Source organism: Nanorana parkeri, unplaced genomic scaffold (assembly GCF_000935625.1).
Source record: "Nanorana parkeri isolate BGI_ZX_2015 unplaced genomic scaffold, ASM93562v1 scaffold433, whole genome shotgun sequence".
In the NCBI taxonomy this organism is placed as follows: Eukaryota; Metazoa; Chordata; class Amphibia; order Anura; family Dicroglossidae; genus Nanorana; species Nanorana parkeri.
In genome coordinates this window covers 425,161-445,506 of record NW_017306701.1, presented here as the reverse complement: position 1 = coordinate 445,506, position 20,346 = coordinate 425,161, and the positions used below count along the sequence as shown (strand labels likewise).

Below are 20,346 nucleotides of genomic sequence, written 5' to 3'. Positions count from 1 at the left end.
TATATATATTTCTCCCTTTGCAGGCAGCTACTCGTTATCAATAAGAGATTTTGATCCCAAGACTGGTGATGTCATCAAACACTACAAAATCAGAACTCTTGACAATGGTGGTTTTTATATATCTCCTAGAATCACTTTCCCGTGTATTAGTGATATGATCCAGCATTACCAGAGTAAGTATCCTTTACTTAAATGAAATTAAATCTGTGTTGATCAACAGGTGAACCACTACAATAAAAAGACAGCTTTAAAATGCTAGGGAGTGCAACTGTCAGACTCTAGACTGCCACACCTGACTTAATATACCATACAGCAGTAGTCCTTGTGTGTGCAAAGGTATTTGTTGCATATATTCGTATGTGTGTGTGCATGCAAAATAAAGTTCTTACAGTACAGTATATTCAAATCAACAAACCTTTATCAGTTACCTTATCTTAGTAAATGTTTAATGTAATTTATTAATTTCTGACCTTATACAACTGACTCCTATGATTCCTTGGTTCTATTTATTGAAGCCATTCATAGATGAACACGGTCAGTTTGTTTTTATTGTACGCTATAATGAATCTCTTTAACCTAAGTAAGTAAGTGTTTATTAATCTTTTGTAATATGAAACAAATAACACCAAACATCAAACCTAAGTAGAAATTGATTGCAAGTAATGTATTATTTTCTCCTTGTTGGTCTATAGTGACCCCAGCAGGTCCCATAACATTAATTAATTATTAGTATACTGTTTTTATTATTACTTTGTTGTGTATTTGTTTATGTTACACTTATTTGTGTTTTATATGCCACATTTTTTTGTTTAACAGAACAACCAGATGGGCTGTGTAGGAAACTTGATAAACCATGCTATGCCGCCAAGCCACAGAAACCCTGGGACAAAGATGCTTGGGAAATTCCAAGAGAATCAATTAAACTGGTGAAGAAACTTGGAGCTGGCCAGTTTGGTGAAGTCTGGATGGGTAAGCATATGAAACAAAATTATTTATCTTGCATCCAAAAATGGTGGAGCAATGTAGCCCTATGGCAGACTTTCCCATGAAGTAATAAGGGTACTTTTGAGGGTTGGCAGGAGTGTGTGATGCTGGCATTCCAGTTGTGCACCAGCTTCAGTGCATAGTTTACTATCTTCATTTCCTACTGCTCTTTGCATTTGTTATGTGTGTACACAGTGTAAATAAGCTCAGGCTTATGTTATCAGACAGTGAGTTTGTACACTGTAGTAAAAATACTTTGTGATTAGGGTGAATACTTTAGGATCAAATTAATACTTCAGCATCACTTACTGTTGCATTCAGCATTCTTTCCAGCATCCCTCTAAGAACTTGCAAGACCAGTTGCAGGACCAATGAAAACTATACACATAGCAGCTAAGAAAGCTAGTTATAAAGATTAAAAAGGTGTTTTCAAACAACAAAATATCTTAGAATGAATTACAGAAATAATTTACCATGTGCAGGAAGACATCTGTTCACAAAAGTATTGTTGTAGAAAAGAACTTTATACTTAAGACAATATTCCACATATAAAGGCCAAATACTGTAGTCTAACAATTGTGGCTCGAAATTTGAATTGGAAAACATTCCGGGAACAACTGTGTTGTCTGGAAGAGATTTTGACAACAATAGAATGGCATATCAAGAAAGAGTCATACTTCTTGGGAGATGCGGTGAAGAACATACTGTAGATCTTGAAAAATGAAGCCCTCATTTCAGTGAGAGTAAGAAAAAGTAAATAGGAGTTACACAGACCTTGAGAAATAAGACAGATTATTGGCACCAACAGATACAATAAAATAATCTTTCTCTAGGCTAAGGCAGCACTGTTGTTAGAGCAAAATATAAATCAGCCAGCGGGGTGGATCTCGACAGTATTGTCAGGATCTGTCCCGGGTGCGGTGCTCTCAGCATATAGTGAGCAATTTTATTTTGCGGCCATATGACCGCACAGCATGGGTTCTTCTTCCTCATGTGTTTTTCCTTCCTTATCTCTGTCGTGGGTGGACCGAATATTATGTCACACTGCCAGTCCTTGCTGTGTTGATTGACTGCAAGGTTCTGGCTGGGAGCCGCTATAGCAATACAGAAGGACTGGGCAGGGAGTGTGGTCGACTGCAGGAGATACAGGCACGCCATGCATCAACTCAGCATTCTGCATCTCCAGGTAAGATCCCCAGCTATGCAAACTGACCATGCCAGCATGGATCTGCTTCCCTACTTGGCGTGGTCAGATTGCAAAAGGACAGAACGGGGACTGGCAGGATTTTCAGAAAACCAAAATAAAAACCTTAGTACATATAGAAACATCTTCACAATCAAACAGACAAATACATGAAATCTTTCATTTTGAAGTAACATACACATACAGCAGAAGGACATGTGTTATCCTACAGCTGATGGGGGCTTTGTAGTTGTGGTTACAACAGTTTTTGTGTTATGTGTTTAATACACATTATGTTATAGTGTACAATATAGTACAATATAGTATGCCCCGTGTAACAAATTAATACATTATTTGTAATCTTAGCAGGTTAAAATTGCTTGGGCAAAACACAGGTTTGCTTTAGAATAGAAAAAGTTCCTGAATTAGTACACTGTTTGCATTCTTTTTTGAATTTCCTAGTGAGTTCTTTATTTAGCATCCTGCTGTAAGCTGCTGTCACAATGTAGACACAATGACCCCAGCAATTGTGAATTTGTGAAAACATTATACAAGTATTCATTACTTTAAAATGCCCCTGCCCATTCTACAAGATGATAAATGAAAATATGCAACATGTAAAAACAATTCAACATAACATAATATATGAAGAAAAAAAGGAAATTTATGAATGGATAAACGTCTAAGCTGTTAGGCTCTCCCATAGCGGCAATGAGATGGTTTTAGAATGTAAAAGTCCAATGCCTGCCCCTCCTCATGTACATTCACAACTAAGGAAATGACACGGGCAGTTTTTACAACAGCTACAAGTATGAGTTTCAAGATGTTTCCTCTTGTTGACGTTATAAAGCTTGATGTTCAATTTGAGAGATTAGTCTGCCTAAATGAATGTAGAAATTGAGGATAATGATGCCATATGTGGATTTCATTGTGTTTCCTCTCATGTGTCAACAGCCAATTATTGTTTTCTTTGTAGGAAGCATTTTGTAGCTATGGTAACACATTAGCAGTGTGTTATGGAAAGTCAGATAGTAGAAGTACATATATATTGTATTTTTTTTTAAAATGTCATACTTTAATTTTAAGGACAAGAGCATATAAACACTAGATACACCTTTCAGTGCTTAGTGCTGGCTTTACAATAACATGTTGTCAAGTAGACACTGAATTAGGAATTCCACTTGTGTAAAGAGGCTGAAGATTCCAAGATATGCCTTCATTAGTTCCTTTTCTAAGGCCATTGGTTGCTTTTATTACCCTGTGCTAACAAATATGATTTAGTATGTCAATTTACTTGAACTTGTGTGAGCCAATATATATCTATATATGTGAATGTTGCATATCTATTTTACTGGCTTATGTTTGAAAATAAAATCCTGCACTAGTTTGGGTCCCTCTTGATTACCTCACGTATAGATAGATGACATAAGACACTTGAGGCCAAACTCAAGTACAATACATCTGTGGTAGGGTTTGTATTGTAGGGCCATATACTTTTCATTCACACTGTGCTGGTGCTGAATTTGATCCACTTATTACTAATAAGCACTGCTGAAATAAACAGAAGATATGAGGATTTGGCATGTACTCTTGGGTCAACTCATGAAATTAATTAATAACGCGTGTTGCTTCTATTCTGAAGTATTTACTTTTTGTTAATTCAGTCACATAAATACTCCTTTACCAATCATCCACTTCAGGTTTCTACAACAATAATACAAAGATTGCAGTGAAAACATTGAAAGCCGGAACCATGTCAGCTGAAGCCTTCATGGAAGAGGCAAATCTGATGAAGACTCTCCAGCATGATAAGCTAGTCAGACTTTATGCTGTGGTCACAAAGCAGGAGCCAATTTATATTATTACCGAATATATGTCCAAAGGTGAGTCTAATATCTACATGTACATGGCGTAAATATTCAACAGCATACATAAAGTCAATATATAGTTCTCATACAACAAAATAGAAAGGATGTGGCGCTCAAAAAGAACATTTTCAATACTTTGTGGATAGAAAGGGATCATGACCGTCAACCAAAACTGAAATGGGTAATGCAAAAGAATTTTAGACCTCTTGTTTAAAACAGGTCAGTAATGGCTTGATGGATCATATCTTTAATGGTTCCAGATATCCACTACCACGATCTCAGTGTTCTTTGATGCCGTTGGGGCTGGTTAATGTCCCTGCCCAAGTTGATGGTTCCGTACTTAGAAGTATGTACTTCTAATCATGCAAGAAATTACGTACTTATATCTTTCAAAAAGACATCCTCAGACAAAATGCATAGGGCAGACCCAGGAGTTTTTGATGACAGATGCTGATTCTTACACAAGATGTTAGCAGTTTTATGTTTTTCTATGCCTTCTGGCATTATAAAGTTTCAATAAAAGTTCTGGATGCTACTTGCACTATTCCAGTTCTATTCCCTTACTTGCATGATTCCATTGTTGGAACCTGGAAGTACAATTAATGTAGTGGATATCTGAAGCATGAGAAATATCTTCCATCAAGCAATTATTGATCTCTTTTATACTGGAAGTCCATATTAAAGAGGAAGCTTGATTAAAGAGGAATAGCCTGGTGAAGTTCCTTCTGAAATGGACACTTTTGGGAGTAGTGATCTCCATCGTCCCCCGCAGTGCTCACTGGTTTCTCACACCAACCTCTACATCCCCACTGTGTCCTATAGTAATATAATATCGATCACTGTGGGGGACACAGGAGATCGATAATCATGGATGTTACCTAGGTATTTCACCCAGGCATTTCTATTCAGTAGAAAAGCATAGGCAGCAGCAGAGCAACGTAAATGCTTTTTGCCTTACAGGCACATCCTTTATGGGGACTTCTAGTTTAGCAACAGGGCTGTTTAAAATGATACAGTATTTATGTATACTTATTCATGATTATCTTTCTGAATGTGTTTCTTTATTTGTTCATACATTTTCTTGGTTAATAGGAAGCCTACTAGACTTTATGAAGAGCGATGAAGGTACCAAAGTTATTCTTCCCAAGCTGATTGACTTCTCAGCTCAGGTAAAAGAGGCAACTTAATTTAATGAATGCACTGAATGGTGTCTTTGGGGTTTAACCTCATGTGCAATTTGTGGTTTGGGTCACTGTCAACTGTGATTTGTTATTAGTTTACTAACAAGTACTAAGAAAATAATCAGCAACAGAAACTTATTTTTTCCAGTTATTATAAATGAAACATATTCTCATACAGTGCATTGTAAGTATTATTATGCGCCCTAATGTAAATTACAAAGCATGTTTTATTTATATATTGGTGGACATATGTTTGTGCCTCGTTGTGCTTTGAGATATGTCTGAATTTTTATTGCAACTTTGTCATACTTGAAAGATCAGAGTGTTATAGATCAAAGCTCTATAAGCTTATACATAATAGCAAAAGTTTGCCTGTGCAGAACAGGCAAGGTAAACCAGGGTACTGGATGTTAGCAGGGGTGAGATGTCCTGACGGGTAAGGAGGGATGACAGCATTGGGTGAGGTGCCTGGCAAAAAAAAAATGGATGTCAGCATAGGGTGAGGTGTCCGGATAGGGAGGGATAGATACCATCAATGAGTGAGGTGTCTGAGTAGACAGTAGACAAGCATGTTAGCATCAGTTTCAAGAGTAATTTCACTTTCAAAAGACAAATAAGAAAAAATCTTTTAAAAATAAATATAGCATATATAATTGTTGCACAAGCCATTTTGTAATGCAATGTTATTAAAAATTACCTTTCCATTTAAAACGGCAGCCGCTGCTATGTTCTAAATATGACACAAAAGTTCAATGCAGTATGGAGACACTTGGTGTACAGAACACCCCCAGAAATGTCACTTCCTGCTTCTGTGATTGACTGACTGATTTTGTCAGAAGTCTGCACTAAGGTACAAGTACAATTTTTGCAATATGAATTTCATTATTGGTGAGATACTCCCTACGGGTTAATTACTACTATAGGGATGCAGACACTGCAACTTTCCCTATTACTAAGCAGGACATACACCGGCTAAACCCAGATCCTCCCATTTAGGGATCAGTTTGCAAAGGACATGCTGCAACAAACAGCTTTTCCTTCAGAACAGAAACAGGTAGGAAATGGCAACTAAGTTGGTTAAAATCTGTGTAATGTGCACAGATCACCCAAAGAAGATTGATTTTTTTTCCCAAGAAAAGTGCAATTACTCTTTAAAGGCTGGGAAGGAATAGATGTCAGCAGCGGGTGAGGCATCCAGGGAAGGAAGGATATTATCAGTGGGTGAGTCATCTGGATAGGGAGGTATGAAGGTCTGTGACCATTGGTGGAGGGGGGATAAGTATCTCCCCTGAGTGTTCTGTCTTCTAGAACGGTGTCCTGGATTAAAATGAAGAGATTCACATAAATCATGCCACCATTATGATACCTCCACAGCAATGTAGTAAAGTTTGGAAGAGTGTGGCCCATTGCACCCATGGCATGGGTGACATGAGTTTGTCATGTAAAAAGCTAAATGCAGCTGGGGGTCAGTTAGTGGTGGGTGGGGAGGGTGTTGTAATCTGAATCACCCACCTGTTTATTTATTCATTTGGGAACAATAACAGAAAGATCTCTGTGCTCATCTTCCACCATCTTCTGTGGCCTTTATAGGAGGACCTATTATCCCTGTTAAAATTGATGGATAGCTAAATAGCTGGAATCTCTGAGAATTATAAAAAGCCAATAGCTAATTAAGACTATCAGCAGCCACTTGTATCTAGAATGCTAGCTTTGGGTGGTCTGAACCTTTAAATCTGAACTCCAGGCAAACAAATAAATACACAGATGAAATAAATATATTGGGACCTGTTTTACCTGCCACAGAAATGTTATTTCTGTCTATCTACTCCTGAGATTTACACAGCACTGCCAGTACATTTCTGTTCGGCTGGGCAGGAGACCGGATTTTTCTCAGCTGCAGTTTACCAACACTTACAGGTCTTGTCCCTCCCCAGCCTTTGACTGGACAGTGAAAGGAGAAGGAGCAGAGTTATGAGTTCATCCCTCTGCCACTCTGCTCTCTCATCCTATCAGTATGGTTCGCATTTGAGAACTTCATCAGAAATTACTGACTGCTATTGTTGTTCCTCCCTCTCCCAAATTAGATATAGGTGGATACTGTGGAACTTAACTATGTGTTGGCTTTTCTTTCTAAGAATGCAATGGTGAGATTTTTCCTTCAGCGGCAGCAGTTTGTATGTCTGGTCACTCTCCTGGGACCATGATGATGATGTCACTGTCTCACAGCTGTACTCTCTGGCTTTTTGTTTCACATTATGGAGACTTCCTCGGTGGAGGAAGGAATCACTGACTTGATTGTCAGCAGATATATTGCATTGTTTGTGGTACAGGAAACTGTTTACAGTAAAGACAGCAGATATGTCTATTTAGAGAAGTGACCAGAGTCCAGTAATGTCTCTGAGGATGCAAATGTGAGCACTGGTCTTTGGCAACCGTCCAACATTTTACTCGGAACTCCGATGCAAAGTAATAGCCTTTGCCTGATTTCCTATTCAATGGATAATTGTACGTGCTTTTGACCACCATCCAGTGCTCTGGAAGATATATTTGTGTTTATATGTAAAATCCTGTTAGAGAATAGACTAGCTATTATGTGACTTCTTGAAAAAGTAGGAAGTGGAAAAGTATGCAAAGTGAAATGAAACACGGTGCTGTTAAAATAGAGAAAGTAACCTAGCTAAAGTTACAAAAGCGTAAAGTATACTGCACGTTTCCTATTACTTTAATCTGGCTTAATAATTATGTGGCTGTTAATGAGGCAGTGGCTTTTTAAACTGGTTCAAACAATTGTGTGGCCTAAAGACTGCAGACATAAACATTTAGGAACTTGTCAGCTTGTTGCTCTGTAGCAGTTTGTGGCCTATTGCTTCTGTGGGCAGCCACTTGTCACCATTATGAGAAAAATAATAATTTTTGAGCTTTATAATGTCAGTACAAAATATGTCCTGAGTCTTATGGCATTCTATAACGGTGACATTTGTGCTTCATAAAATGGAGGAATCTTATCAGTTTTCTTGCAGGGTGAGTTATCATACTAGCAGAGAACTCTCAAGGCTTCAAAATAACAATTCTGCCTAAAATGGGACATATGGCAATTACATAGTGGAAATACATAAATCTTTATTGTTTTACTTGCCACAGGATTTGTAATTCTGGTCAGTCTTGTGATTGATGCACCTCATACTTGCTGTACAGCTAGAGGTACACTTATTTCCTAATTCAGCTTTGTAGCTATGTCACTTCAACTTTAGCCTGACCATTTGACAACGAACCATTAACTTTGACCATATGCCTAGGGAGCAACCCAGAAAAAGGTACTGGTAAAGCAGAAAGCAACAAAGTGACCATTCTGATTAGCAGAGGTGTATGTATTTCAGGAGTGGCTGGGGAAAGTTTGAAAATGTTTGGCAGGTAAAGCAGTAAACATAAAATGTACTTGTTTGCCTGAAGTTCCACTTTAAGTGCAGTGAACACAGGGGGGGATTTATCAAAACTGGAGCACAGAAAATCTGGAACAGTTGTGCATGGCAACCAATCAGCTTCTCTCTTCAGACTGTTCAGTTAAGCTTTGAAAACAAAAGGTGGGTGCTGATTGGTTGCCATGTACAGCAGCTCCAGATTTTCTCAGCTCCAGTTTTGATAAATTCCCCTCACATAGTTTAGGCTGGTGCTTCCCTGCCCTCCACAAATCTATTTAAAATGGAGGAATCTTATCAGTTTTCTTGCAGGGTGAGTTATCATACTAGCAGAGAACTCTCAAGGCTTCAAAATAACAATTCTGCCTAAAATGGGACATATGGCAATTACATAGTGGAAATACATAAATCTTTATTGTTTTACTTGCCACAGGATTTGTAATTCTGGTCAGTCTTGTGATTGATGCACCTCATACTTGCTGTACAGCTAGAGGTACACTTATTTCCTAATTCAGCTTTGTAGCTATGTCACTTCAACTTTAGCCTGACCATTTGACAACGAACCATTAACTTTGACCATATGCCTAGGGAGCAACCCAGAAAAAGGTACTGGTAAAGCAGAAAGCAACAAAGTGACCATTCTGATTAGCAGAGGTGTATGTATTTCAGGAGTGGCTGGGGAAAGTTTGAAAATGTTTGGCAGGTAAAGCAGTAAAGATAAAATGTACTTGTTTGCCTGAAGTTCCACTTTAAGTGCAGTGAACATAGGGGGGGATTTATCAAAACTGGAGCACAGAAAATCTGGAGCAGTTGTGCATGGCAACCAATCAGCTTCTCTCTTCAGACTGTTCAGTTAAGCTTTGAAAACAAAAGGTGGGTGCTGATTGGTTGCCATGTACAGCAGCTCCAGATTTTCTCAGCTCCAGTTTTGATAAATTCCCCTCACATAGTTTAGGCTGGTGCTTCCCTGCCCTCCACAAATCTATGAGATAGCTATTATTGGGAAGTGTGGGGATTATATTGGTGTTTTGACAAAGAAACAAGACTTAAGAGTATACCAAAGGTACTCATAGTTACTTTTCAGTGTCTCCATTCAAACACTGCAAACCCTGATATTCTCATTTTGAATGATCTAGTTCCTCTTTAGAGTACTATTGTTAGTTTTCAGACACTGAACTGGAGGCCGGCTGTCATCACAGCTTCATTTTTCAGTATTGAGAAAGATGGAAAGATGGCACGTTCACAGCATATTTCAACAGAGCATACCAAGAGGAAGTAACAGAGACTTGAGCAAAACCTGCAGAAGAAAAACATCTATATACTCACGTTCACAATTGTTGTGAAGTTGTCATAAATGGCGAATTAGGCCTAACTGCTGAGGTGTCCCGCTCTCCATCTTTCCCATTAAAGTGTCGTTTTCGCGTTTAATGAGAGGTAATCATTGTAAAGCAGCCCCAGATAACATTTACAGCCAAACAGATGTTCAATGCTTTCCCCACTCTATTTAAAAAAAGAGTTTGGGCTAGACATACACTTTAAAGTGGCAGCACAATGGTGTAGCGGTTAGCACTTCTGCCTTGCAGCACTGGGGGTCCCTGGTTTGAATCTCAGCCTGGTCACTATCTGCAAGGAGTTTGCATGTTCTCCCTGTGCTTGGATGGGTTATCTCTGGGTACTCTGGTTCCCTCCCACACACCAAAGACATGCTGGAAGGCTACATGGCTCATGTCTAAATTGGCCCTCATATGCATACATGTGAGATAAGGACCTTAGATTGTAAGCTGCTTGTCAACTATATAAATACCAATAATAAATAGATTTGAAAAAAGGGACACCCATGAAGTTTGCACAGCATATTAGCACATTATGGCAGTCTTACCTGACAAAGCAACTGCCTCCTTTAAAACCCCCCGGGGAGGGGTGCTAGTAAGGTGCCGAGGGCGGCCGGAGCTTGGCTTGCCTAGGGCAGCCAAATACATAAATACACCACTGCCTCCAATGCTTCAATGTCTGGGCTCTCCTTCCTCACTGGCACTTCCACTCTTTGTCCCAATTCTCTTCCAGCTTTAAGCTTTCAGCCTCTGGACTAGTAGTAACTCCCATGTATGTGCACAACAGTTACTTCATCTCAGCAAGAATCCAGTGTACATTAAAACAAAAAAAAGGCTTACAGGCAAGAAGAAGCTTCTATAGCAGAAGAGACTTTCTGTCAGCCTGCCTGTCTGCCTGTATGCAATTTGTAAAAGAAAGACATCACTTTTACTTTAAAGCAGGCCTCAAAATTTCCACTCGCCCCCTCGCAATTGACGAGTGAAAATTGCGGGGGGGCGAGTGGAATCTCATCGAGGAGCGCCGCCGGCGGGACCAGAGATGGGACACTACCGCCGCGGCAATTGCTCGCTTCTGTTCTCTTCTCTTCGGCCACTGTAGCTACAGAGCAACCGATGAGAAGAGAGAACACAAGGGAACGATCGCCGTGGCAGTAGTGTCCCATCTCTGGTCCCGCCAGCGGCGCACCTCGATGACATCCGCTGTCTTCTGCAGCTTCCTCTGCCCACCTCAGCTGCCAGGCTGGGAGGAAGACTGCAGAGACGGTGAGACCGGCCATCCAGAAAGTTATGCAGCAGGGCACAGAGGATACATGGAGGATCTCTGCACTGACCTCCACCCCCACCTCCACCAGGAGAAAGAAGAGGCACCTGAATACCAGCTAAGTGCACTGTAAGTCCCTTTTCTTTCTTCCTTACACTGTGCGTCACTCTGACCTCTGCGCTGTGCGTCCCTCTGACCTCTGCGCTGTGCGTCCCTCTGACCTCTGCGCTGTGCGTCCCTCTGACCTCTGCGCTGTGCGTCCCTCTGACCTCTGCGCTGTGCGTCCCTCTGACCTCTGCGCTGTGCGTCCCTCTGACCTCTGCGCTGTGCGTCCCTCTGACCTCTGCGCTGTGCGTCCCTCTGACCTCTGCGCTGTGCGTCCCTCTGACCTCTGCGCTGTGCGTCCCTCTGACCTCTGCGCTGTGCGTCCCTCTGACCTCTGCGCTGTGCGTCCCTCTGACCTCTGCGCTGTGCGTCCCTCTGACCTCTGCGCTGTGCGTCCCTCTGACCTCTGCGCTGTGCGTCCCTCTGACCTCTGCGCTGTGCGTCCCTCTGACCTCTGCGCTGTGCGTCCCTCTGACCTCTGCGCTGTGCGTCCCTCTGACCTCTGCGCTGTGCGTTACATTACTGACCTGGCGGAGGTAAGTCCGGGGCAGGGTAGGGGTTAGGTGGGGCAACTGGTGGCGAGCAACTTTTAAGGCCTGGTTAGTAGCTCAGGACTTGAAATTTTGAGCCCTGCTTTAAAGCATACCTAAGCTCAAAATCAAAAACCTAATTCATTGCTGCTTACCAGTCCTTAGATGTTTGCTTTTTTCAGACTTTTTTTTCCTTTTTTTTTTTAACCTATTCTGCGAATAACACACTTCCTGCCCAAGGATTGCAAAATGTTTTCTTCCACTGTAACTATGGAGGTAGCCATGGTTGCCACCCAGAATGGATTTCATGTCTGCCTTTGTTCATCTCCATTACGTTAAAGCTGATGGGAATTGCAGATTATCAAAGAAAGACAAGATTTTTAGCTATTTGTTAATCTCACTAGTGACAAGGACACTGCATTCTTGGCAAAATCAACAGGTATTTGCTAAAAAGTTTGTTAGCCTTAAAAAAAACAAAAAACGAATGCTGCCACCACATCTAAGGACTGTTAAAAAAAAACAACAATTTACTCTTGCACCATGCAAGAGTTAAGTGCTCATTTTGTCTAGGGCAGCGTTTCTCAACCTGTTTTTAGTCATGGCACCCCAGTCTAAAATGTTGCATATTTAAAGGGGGACCCCAGGCAAAAACATACAAAAAAGTTGGTTTACCCCTTCACATCGAAGTGTCCCCTTCAAATCAAGATCCCCCCCCCCCCTCACATTAGAGTCACCCTTTGCATCAGTAGCCCCTTTTCACAACAGGAGCCATCCTTTCACATCAGAGTCCCCCCTCCCATTCATATCAGAGTTCCCCCTTTACATCAGGAGCTCCCTTCACTTCAGTCTTCTTTTCCCCCTTGCATCTCTGTCCCACTACCAGTAAACTTTGAGGCACCCAAGAGGAAGCTAGAAGGCATGCCAGGGTGCCCCAGAACCCTAGTTGAGAAAGGCTTGCCTAGGGGATCAAATAAAGCAGACATATGCTCGCCTGAACCTTAGTCCCATGGTGGTCGCCACTCTCCTCTCTCTCCCTCCACTCCAGCTTTGGAATGTTCCTTGGTTTCCTCACATCTAATGCAAGTCAATGAACGTGCATTAAACATGATGACATCAGCAGTCCACCAGAGCCGAGGGGAGAAGAGGTTGCAGGGACCAGCCTAGCAGCCCGGAGGGAGGCGGCGAGACTGAGGAAAAGTAAAGACTGAGGTAAGTAAAACAGGTCTAATAGTGTCCCCTAGATAAAACAAGCATTTAACGACTGCAGTTTGGGGTAGCCTCACTGCAAGGGTCAGTTTTTAAAATTCCTGGAGTTCTTTAAGCTGTGCATATATGCAGTTTTTGCGTTAAGATATGCTTTGCTCTTTGTTCTTCACATATAACTGCTTTATTGCGCTAGGATACATAATAGAGAAGAACTAATATGAGCAAAAACTGGTTCTGAGGGAGTAAGGCTGTCAGCAGTGACTTTTGTATAATTGTCCATGGAATATGAAAGTGACACTAAGCTCCTAAAATTGCATTCAAGTACCCTATTAAGAAAACTGGACCCCGTTTGTGTATCACTCATCTGGAGATCCTCAAATTAGCTCCGAGTTTATGCTGACACTGTCCTTCCTTCTGGTGGGTGTCTACTTTTGTTCCCCCATGGTTCCTGTGTGTGTTATAAAGTAGCCACCACTCCAAGCTCACTCCTGTGATGCACTACAATCTCACGTTTAGTTTACTAATTTGTTATGAGAGTGTAGTCCATGACAGGAGCGAGCTTGGAGTGGTGGACATGACATATGGAGGAAATAATTGAAAAATACAAGTTTTTTTTACATTTAAACTACAAATAACCAGCTAAGACGTAAGATGAAACGGCACATTTAAATGACCCCACGGGCTTAACTGGAATATGTGCACTATGGTGATTGTTCTCCGTGTCACGGTTATGTGGCCTCTACATTTTTGGCAAGGTTTCTTTGCTTTTAGTCCTAAACTTGTTTTACCAGCTTATCAAAAAGACAACAAACAAACGAAGGGAAGGTAGTTTTAGCTCAGGTTTCTGTTTCATACTGACAGGGAAATACCACACAGTTTGACCAGAAAAAAAAAGTTCTAAAGGCTCAGGCTGGATTCACACTTGTGTTACAGAAGTGCATAGTTCAACTGCATGTTACCACAATGCCAGGGTGCTTGTGCATGTGGTGCTGTGCCATTCATTCTAAAAGACACCCCAATGCGCATATACAGTTATACCTACGCTAGTAGACCTGTGCAAGTTTGAACACCTGCACTATGGTGCACTACATTGCACAAGTGTGAATATTGTATATTGTGTAAGCCCGAGTTTCCAAAAATAGAGAAGTGCGTAATTCAACTGCATGTTACCACAATGCAAGAATGTATGTGCATGTGGTGCCATTCATTCTAAAAGACACCCCCATGTGCATATGCAGTTATACCTATGCTAGTAGTCCTGTGCTAGTTTGTACACCTGAGCTATGTTGCACTACATTGCACAAGTGTGAATATTGTATATTGTGTAAGCCCGAATTGCCAAAAATAGAGAAGTGCGTAGTTCAACTGCATGTTACCACAATGCAAGGGTGCTTGTGCATGTTGTGCCGTGCCATTCATTCTAAAAAGGCACCCCAATGTGCATATACAGTTATACCTACGCTAGTAGACCTGTGCTAGTTTGAACCCCTGCACTATGGTGCACTACATTGCACAAATGTGAATATTGTATATTGTGTCAGCCCGAGTTGCCAAAAATAGAGAAGTGTGTAATTCAACTGCATGTTACCACAATGCAAGAATGTATGTGCGTGTGGTGCCGTGCCATGCCATTCATTCTAAAAGACACCCCAATGCGCATATACAGTTATACCTATGCTAGTAGACCTTTGCAAGTTTGTACACCTGGGCTATGGTGCACTACATTGCAGAAATGTGAAAATTGTATATTGTGTGAACATTTGCCAAAAATAGAGCAAGTGCATTTTTTCATGCATTGAGATGTGTTGACTGCCCATTTAAAATTAATAAGCTATCTCAACGCAATGGATACCAAAAACAGTGCAATTGTTAATAAGCACTAACTGGCAGTGAGTTAAAAGGCATAGTGCAGCTTTTTCAGAAATATATTAAATGCAAACACAATAATAAAAGAAACAATGTGCATTCATCATTTTTTGCATTTGAGCCTGCTAAAAATTGCAACCGCAAACAGATCGGAATTGCAATACTCTGGCTCATGCAGACTCTTCCTTTCAGCCCCTGTCCATAACAAGGTACAGACTATCAGTTAAGGACAAAGTAGGAATGGACTACATGTGTGCTGCTGTGATGGTTTTGTTGTCTCTCCTTTCACAGAACCTCTGAATGAATATGTGAGTGGACATTGTGGTTGTGCATGCGGAGTAGGGCTGCCACATGTCCCGGATTCACCTGGACAGTCTGGGTTTTGAGTCCTGTATGTGCTGTGTCTGGCTTTCAGCTGGCCTGAAACCCAGGCACAGCACATACAGGACTCAAAACCCGCACTGTCCAGGTGAATCCGGGACAGGTGGCAACCGTAAGGCAGAGCGGCACGCAGCTAAGATGAGTTCAAAATGAGACAGCAAACTGCTGGGAGAAGAAGTATGAAAGGGGGTTTGTGGATGTACAGTATGTATGTTATGATATTACACCCTAAGAGAGGAATATATAATGTTTTTAAAACTAAGTCTGGGCACAAAACTTTCATCGAAATATGGGTACAAGTACTCCTAATAACGAGATGACTCAGGGATCTATACACCCACACACTAGGTTGGACTTGATGGACATGTGTCTTTATTCAACCTCAAATACTTTGTAACTATATATGTGTCAATGTATAAATCTACTTGTAATGCATAAATCTACTTTGCAAGCACCGGATGACTTTGAAAATTGAGATATTACCTTGTTAATATACCGGTAGTGGTGACATCATCAATGGGCTGCACATTAACTGTGCAAAGAGCAGAGTGGTGGGAGGAGCCTCCAACTGTAGGCTGCCTGCAGAAAATGAGGGGAGCAATGACTGGTCTGTGTTAAGCTGGGTATACACCTTACAATTATCGTTGTTCAATTTCCGCTCGAATACCCCATCATGCACAGACCAATCGCGTTTTCAATGCGATCGCGTTCGTTTTTTGGACGATAATCGCAAGGTGTATGGGCACCTTAATATGAAGTTCCTGCACAGAGGGGAAAGTGAAGGAGTTTTTTCATTCTGAATTACAAGTAAAAAAACAAAACATTTAAATATAAAATATTGCATTGGAATTGCTACATATTTACCACTTGCAGCCAAAAGGTGGTGAACTCTGTGCTTTCTGCAGGCTCACTCTGTATCTGTTTTGCTAAATATAGACTTGAATAACACATACCCCCCTCCCCTCCTAGAAGAGGGACCATTGACTTCATTTGCCAGTTTATAGAGGTTGCCAGAAAAGCTTGCAGGATGATTTTATAATTTGAAGACTATATACTTTATGCTTTGCAAACTGAGTGTTGTGGATGCACACTTGAATATATGTTTGTTTAAAAAAAACTTTCAAACCCAACTGCTAACAGCTTAAAGGATGGACCTTTCAAAATAGGCCCCATTCACACCAGGGCAAAAGCGTTTCAACGCAGTTTCCGCACATTTTTTTAAAGGGCGTTTTTAATCACCTTTCAGCTGATCCATTTAAATCTATATGGAAAACGCGCCGATCAGCACGATAAAGTAGCTCAGGGAGCATTTTGGGTGGCAGGCAGTTTGGTTGCCATAGGAATGTATGGGATTGTTCATGTTGGCGGTTCAGCGCAGACAAATCTGTGCGCCCACAAACCGCCCTGGTGTGAACAGTGCCTTAATCAATTCCCTCTATCTTCCTGGGTGCATCCTACATGGAAAAATACCTTTCTCCATGATCCAGCAGTATTTGCATTGCACCCCTGCCTGGCGTCACACAGCCTTTTCTGCAAAAGCATCCCAACCAGATCTTCCTCATAGGCTGGGTTCACACCTAGGCGTATCGAATATGCGCGTTTGTCGCACATATGTCGGACACACGTTTTTACCGCGATTCGCGGTTAAACGAAACCGCGCTACAAACACGCGTTTCCAAGGGCTACTTTGCTGTATACCAATGGAAAGTGCGACAAAAACGCCCCAAAGAAGCTCCTGTACTTCTTTGGGCGTAGGACGTTTTGTAGCGCATTCATACGGCCTGTAATACGCCCAGGTGTGAACCATACCCATAGGAAATAATGGGATTTCTGTGTTTGAGCGTTTTGCAGAGCGTTCGAACGTGCTACAAAACGCCCAGGTGTGAACCGGGCCTTAGTGAACATGCATACCATGGCCCCATTCATTCATAGGTAAGCCGTACTGTTAGAGGTCCATATCAGTATGGCTGAACCGTAGAAATTAATTTTTTTTGGAGACAAACCTTCTTTGAAAAAGGGTTCCTGCTCAACCTAAAAACACTTTGTCTTTTACTTGTGCTGCTTGATGTGATTTCAACTATAGTGTCAGCTCTTTCTCTACATTGATTGACGCTATTGCTGCCACTGAATGGTGAGCTGTTAAGGGTAAGAGTGCAGAATGGGTTGACCTGCTTCATGTGGGCTTAGGTTTTATGTTCAGTCTCCACATTCATTATTTGATTACTCTATTACAGATTGCAGAAGGAATGGCTTACATAGAAAAAAAGAACTACATCCACCGGGATCTCAGGGCGGCCAATGTATTAGTCTCCGATTCTCTAATGTGTAAAATTGCTGACTTTGGTCTGGCTCGAGTCATTGAAGATAATGAATACACAGCAAAAGAAGGTATAGTTTCTGCCTTTCACTGTTTGTAAAAGTGATATTTGTTTAAATTTAGCATGCTCTTAGACATTTAGTTCTCTTGGCAAATTAAAGATCTAGGAGGTGTCTACTTGCTGCAGTATATTAACACACTGATGAATGTACAATTAATTAATCCTGCACTCCCTCTATAAGAGGAAAGAAGAACAACCATGTGGTCAGCACAGACATTTTGCAGCAAGTTGGAACATCTCTGCAGCTGATAATGCTGGTGCACACTTACAAAGGCATCCATAATCTACCTAATTCTTGATAGTGATGTTCTAACCCAGGGGTAGGCAACCTCTACTCTCCAGCTGTGGTGATACTACAAATGACATAAGGCATCCCAAGACTCAGCCACTGACATGCCCCCCAGAGACAGAAGCATAATGGAATTTGTAGTTTCACCACAGCTGCAGTGCCAACATTGCCTACCCCTATTATAATCCATTGGATCTCATGTAAAATTCAGGTGTATAACTCCTCTTATTAACCAAAATTACTGTATATTTCATTCATTGAAAATGTCTTACACACTTCAGGAAATCTTTCCATATTTCAGACTTACATCTGTCATTTTTTGTAGGTGCAAAATTCCCTATTAAATGGACAGCTCCAGAGGCCATCAACTTTGGATCCTTTACAATTAAATCGGATGTGTGGTCCTTCGGCATTCTCCTGTCTGAGATAATCACATATGGGAAGATCCCCTATCCAGGTATTCTAAAGTTACATAGTTACATAGTCAGGTTGAAAAAAAAGACATTTCCATCGAGTTCAACCGATAGAGATATGAAGAAAAAAAAAAAAGCCTAACCAGAATGCTATGCCCACAATTACCCCCTGTGGAACCAGAGGAAGGCAAAAAAAAACATGGCATGGTTCAATTTTCTCCAACAGGGGAAAAAATTCCTTCCTGATCCTATAAGGCAATTGGATATTCCATGGATCAACAATCTCTGATGCCTAATATACCTATAAGAACTCAATATCCAGTAATATTCTGTGCATTTAGGAATACATCCAGATTTTTTTTTAAACAATTAACTGAGCTAGCTAGAACTGGCTCCCGGGGCACTCTATTCCCCATTGTCACCGCTCTAACTGAAGAATCCTTTCCGTATGCGAAGGTTAAACCTCTTTTCCTCCAGGCACTCCCATTGCCACACCTTTTACTAGAGAAATCATTACATCCAGAAGACGTAACATAAGAGCTCAGTGTCACGCCTTTTTTCAGCGGTAAAGGTTGAATATGCTATTCTGACCACAAGCCTAGACTCCTTCCTTGTCCCAGGGATTGCTGTAAGTTACAGATAATGGCTACTATGGCAAACCAGGTGACATGTACTGTTTATTCTGGCAACACCTCCTTGTGAACATCTTTATGTAGCGGCCAGTACAGAAAATCACTTTGTTTCCAAGACGCACTACTTATTTAAACAGAGATTGTGTTACATCATCCTGCAAAGAATTCAAAAGAGTCTAATAACAATATTCTTATTGTCACATACAATGTAACATAATTACTTATCTTCAATAAAATTGAAGGTGTCTTTTACAGTAGTGTTAAACTATCAAACTTTATTAATAAATCCAGATCAAACAAAAATACATTTCCCTGCAAAGCATTTCTAACATTTTTTTTGCCCACTTACAATCATGTTTGCAATCTGCTGGCCCCAACTCTCTCGCCTATGCTTCCTGTTGAGTATAAGATCACAAGGAACAGAGCAGATCCATCTCCATTTACTAGCTTGCAGAGGGGTTGGAAAGAAGGAGAAAGGAGGATGGAAGGGGAGCAGGGGAATTACTTGCCTTGCTTTGCTTTTGTGCTTGTAGAGACACACACAGCTTACTAGCACACACAAGGATGGCTCCATAGGACCCTGCAAAGGAAAGGAGTCACCCTAAAACAGGATGTCAGGCCATTGCTCAGGGGACCAGCTAATTCTGCAGGAAACTCAAAATTCTGATCAAGGAGCAGCATCCATTGTACGTCATTAAAAGAAATTTTAAATAACTTAAAAACCTTTTGACTTTAATATGACTAAGTACAAAATGAGGCAGAGGGTGCATTAAGTGTAGAAACGATATACTCTAGTTCTGCTTTCACCACACCTCAAATAACCACAGTGGCGATGCAAGAACGTGGCATCTACAGTAAAGTCAGTTAGGGTTTTTTGTACTTCTCTAAATTAGAGTAAGATGGCTGTCCTGTAACACACATATATACATACACACACACACAAAGATTATTAAAATGTGTAGATGTTAGAAATGTGTTTTTCCAAACATTCAGACTACATAATGACCCTTACCTGCCACTAACATTCACAGAAATCAGATTAAAACTGTCATTTTGAAGTGACAGTTGGAGAATGAAAGTTTTAACCTGGTTTCTACGAGTCGTACAGACAGGGCTTGCCACCTTTCTACAGCATTTGGAACTGTTGTTACACCCAGCTGAGCCAGTCAGATATAAATCTATAGACTAGAGTATTGAGCGACACTACAGCCAATTATTGAAGAAACTTTAAAAGTAAATAAAACCTGTCATAAACCTGGCAATTTAAACCGATGCAAAAATATCACACACACTAATACATATTTATATATACATATTTATAT

General features: G+C 40.9%; 1 protein-coding gene across 3 annotated transcripts in view; it reads left to right on the top strand.

Moving 5' to 3' along the window:
* Positions 1 to 20,346, top strand: part of LYN (LYN proto-oncogene, Src family tyrosine kinase) — a 67,464-nt gene that overhangs the window by 46,218 nt on the left and 900 nt on the right. For all 3 annotated transcript variants that reach the window (XM_018560125.1, XM_018560123.1, XM_018560124.1), the window contains 6 exons: positions 24 to 173; positions 817 to 969; positions 3,868 to 4,050; positions 5,128 to 5,204; positions 17,547 to 17,700; positions 18,305 to 18,436. In XM_018560125.1, the coding sequence (XP_018415627.1) occupies positions 24 to 173; positions 817 to 969; positions 3,868 to 4,050; positions 5,128 to 5,204; positions 17,547 to 17,700; positions 18,305 to 18,436 (849 nt within the window). The remainder of the gene's footprint in view (positions 1 to 23; positions 174 to 816; positions 970 to 3,867; positions 4,051 to 5,127; positions 5,205 to 17,546; positions 17,701 to 18,304; positions 18,437 to 20,346) is intronic.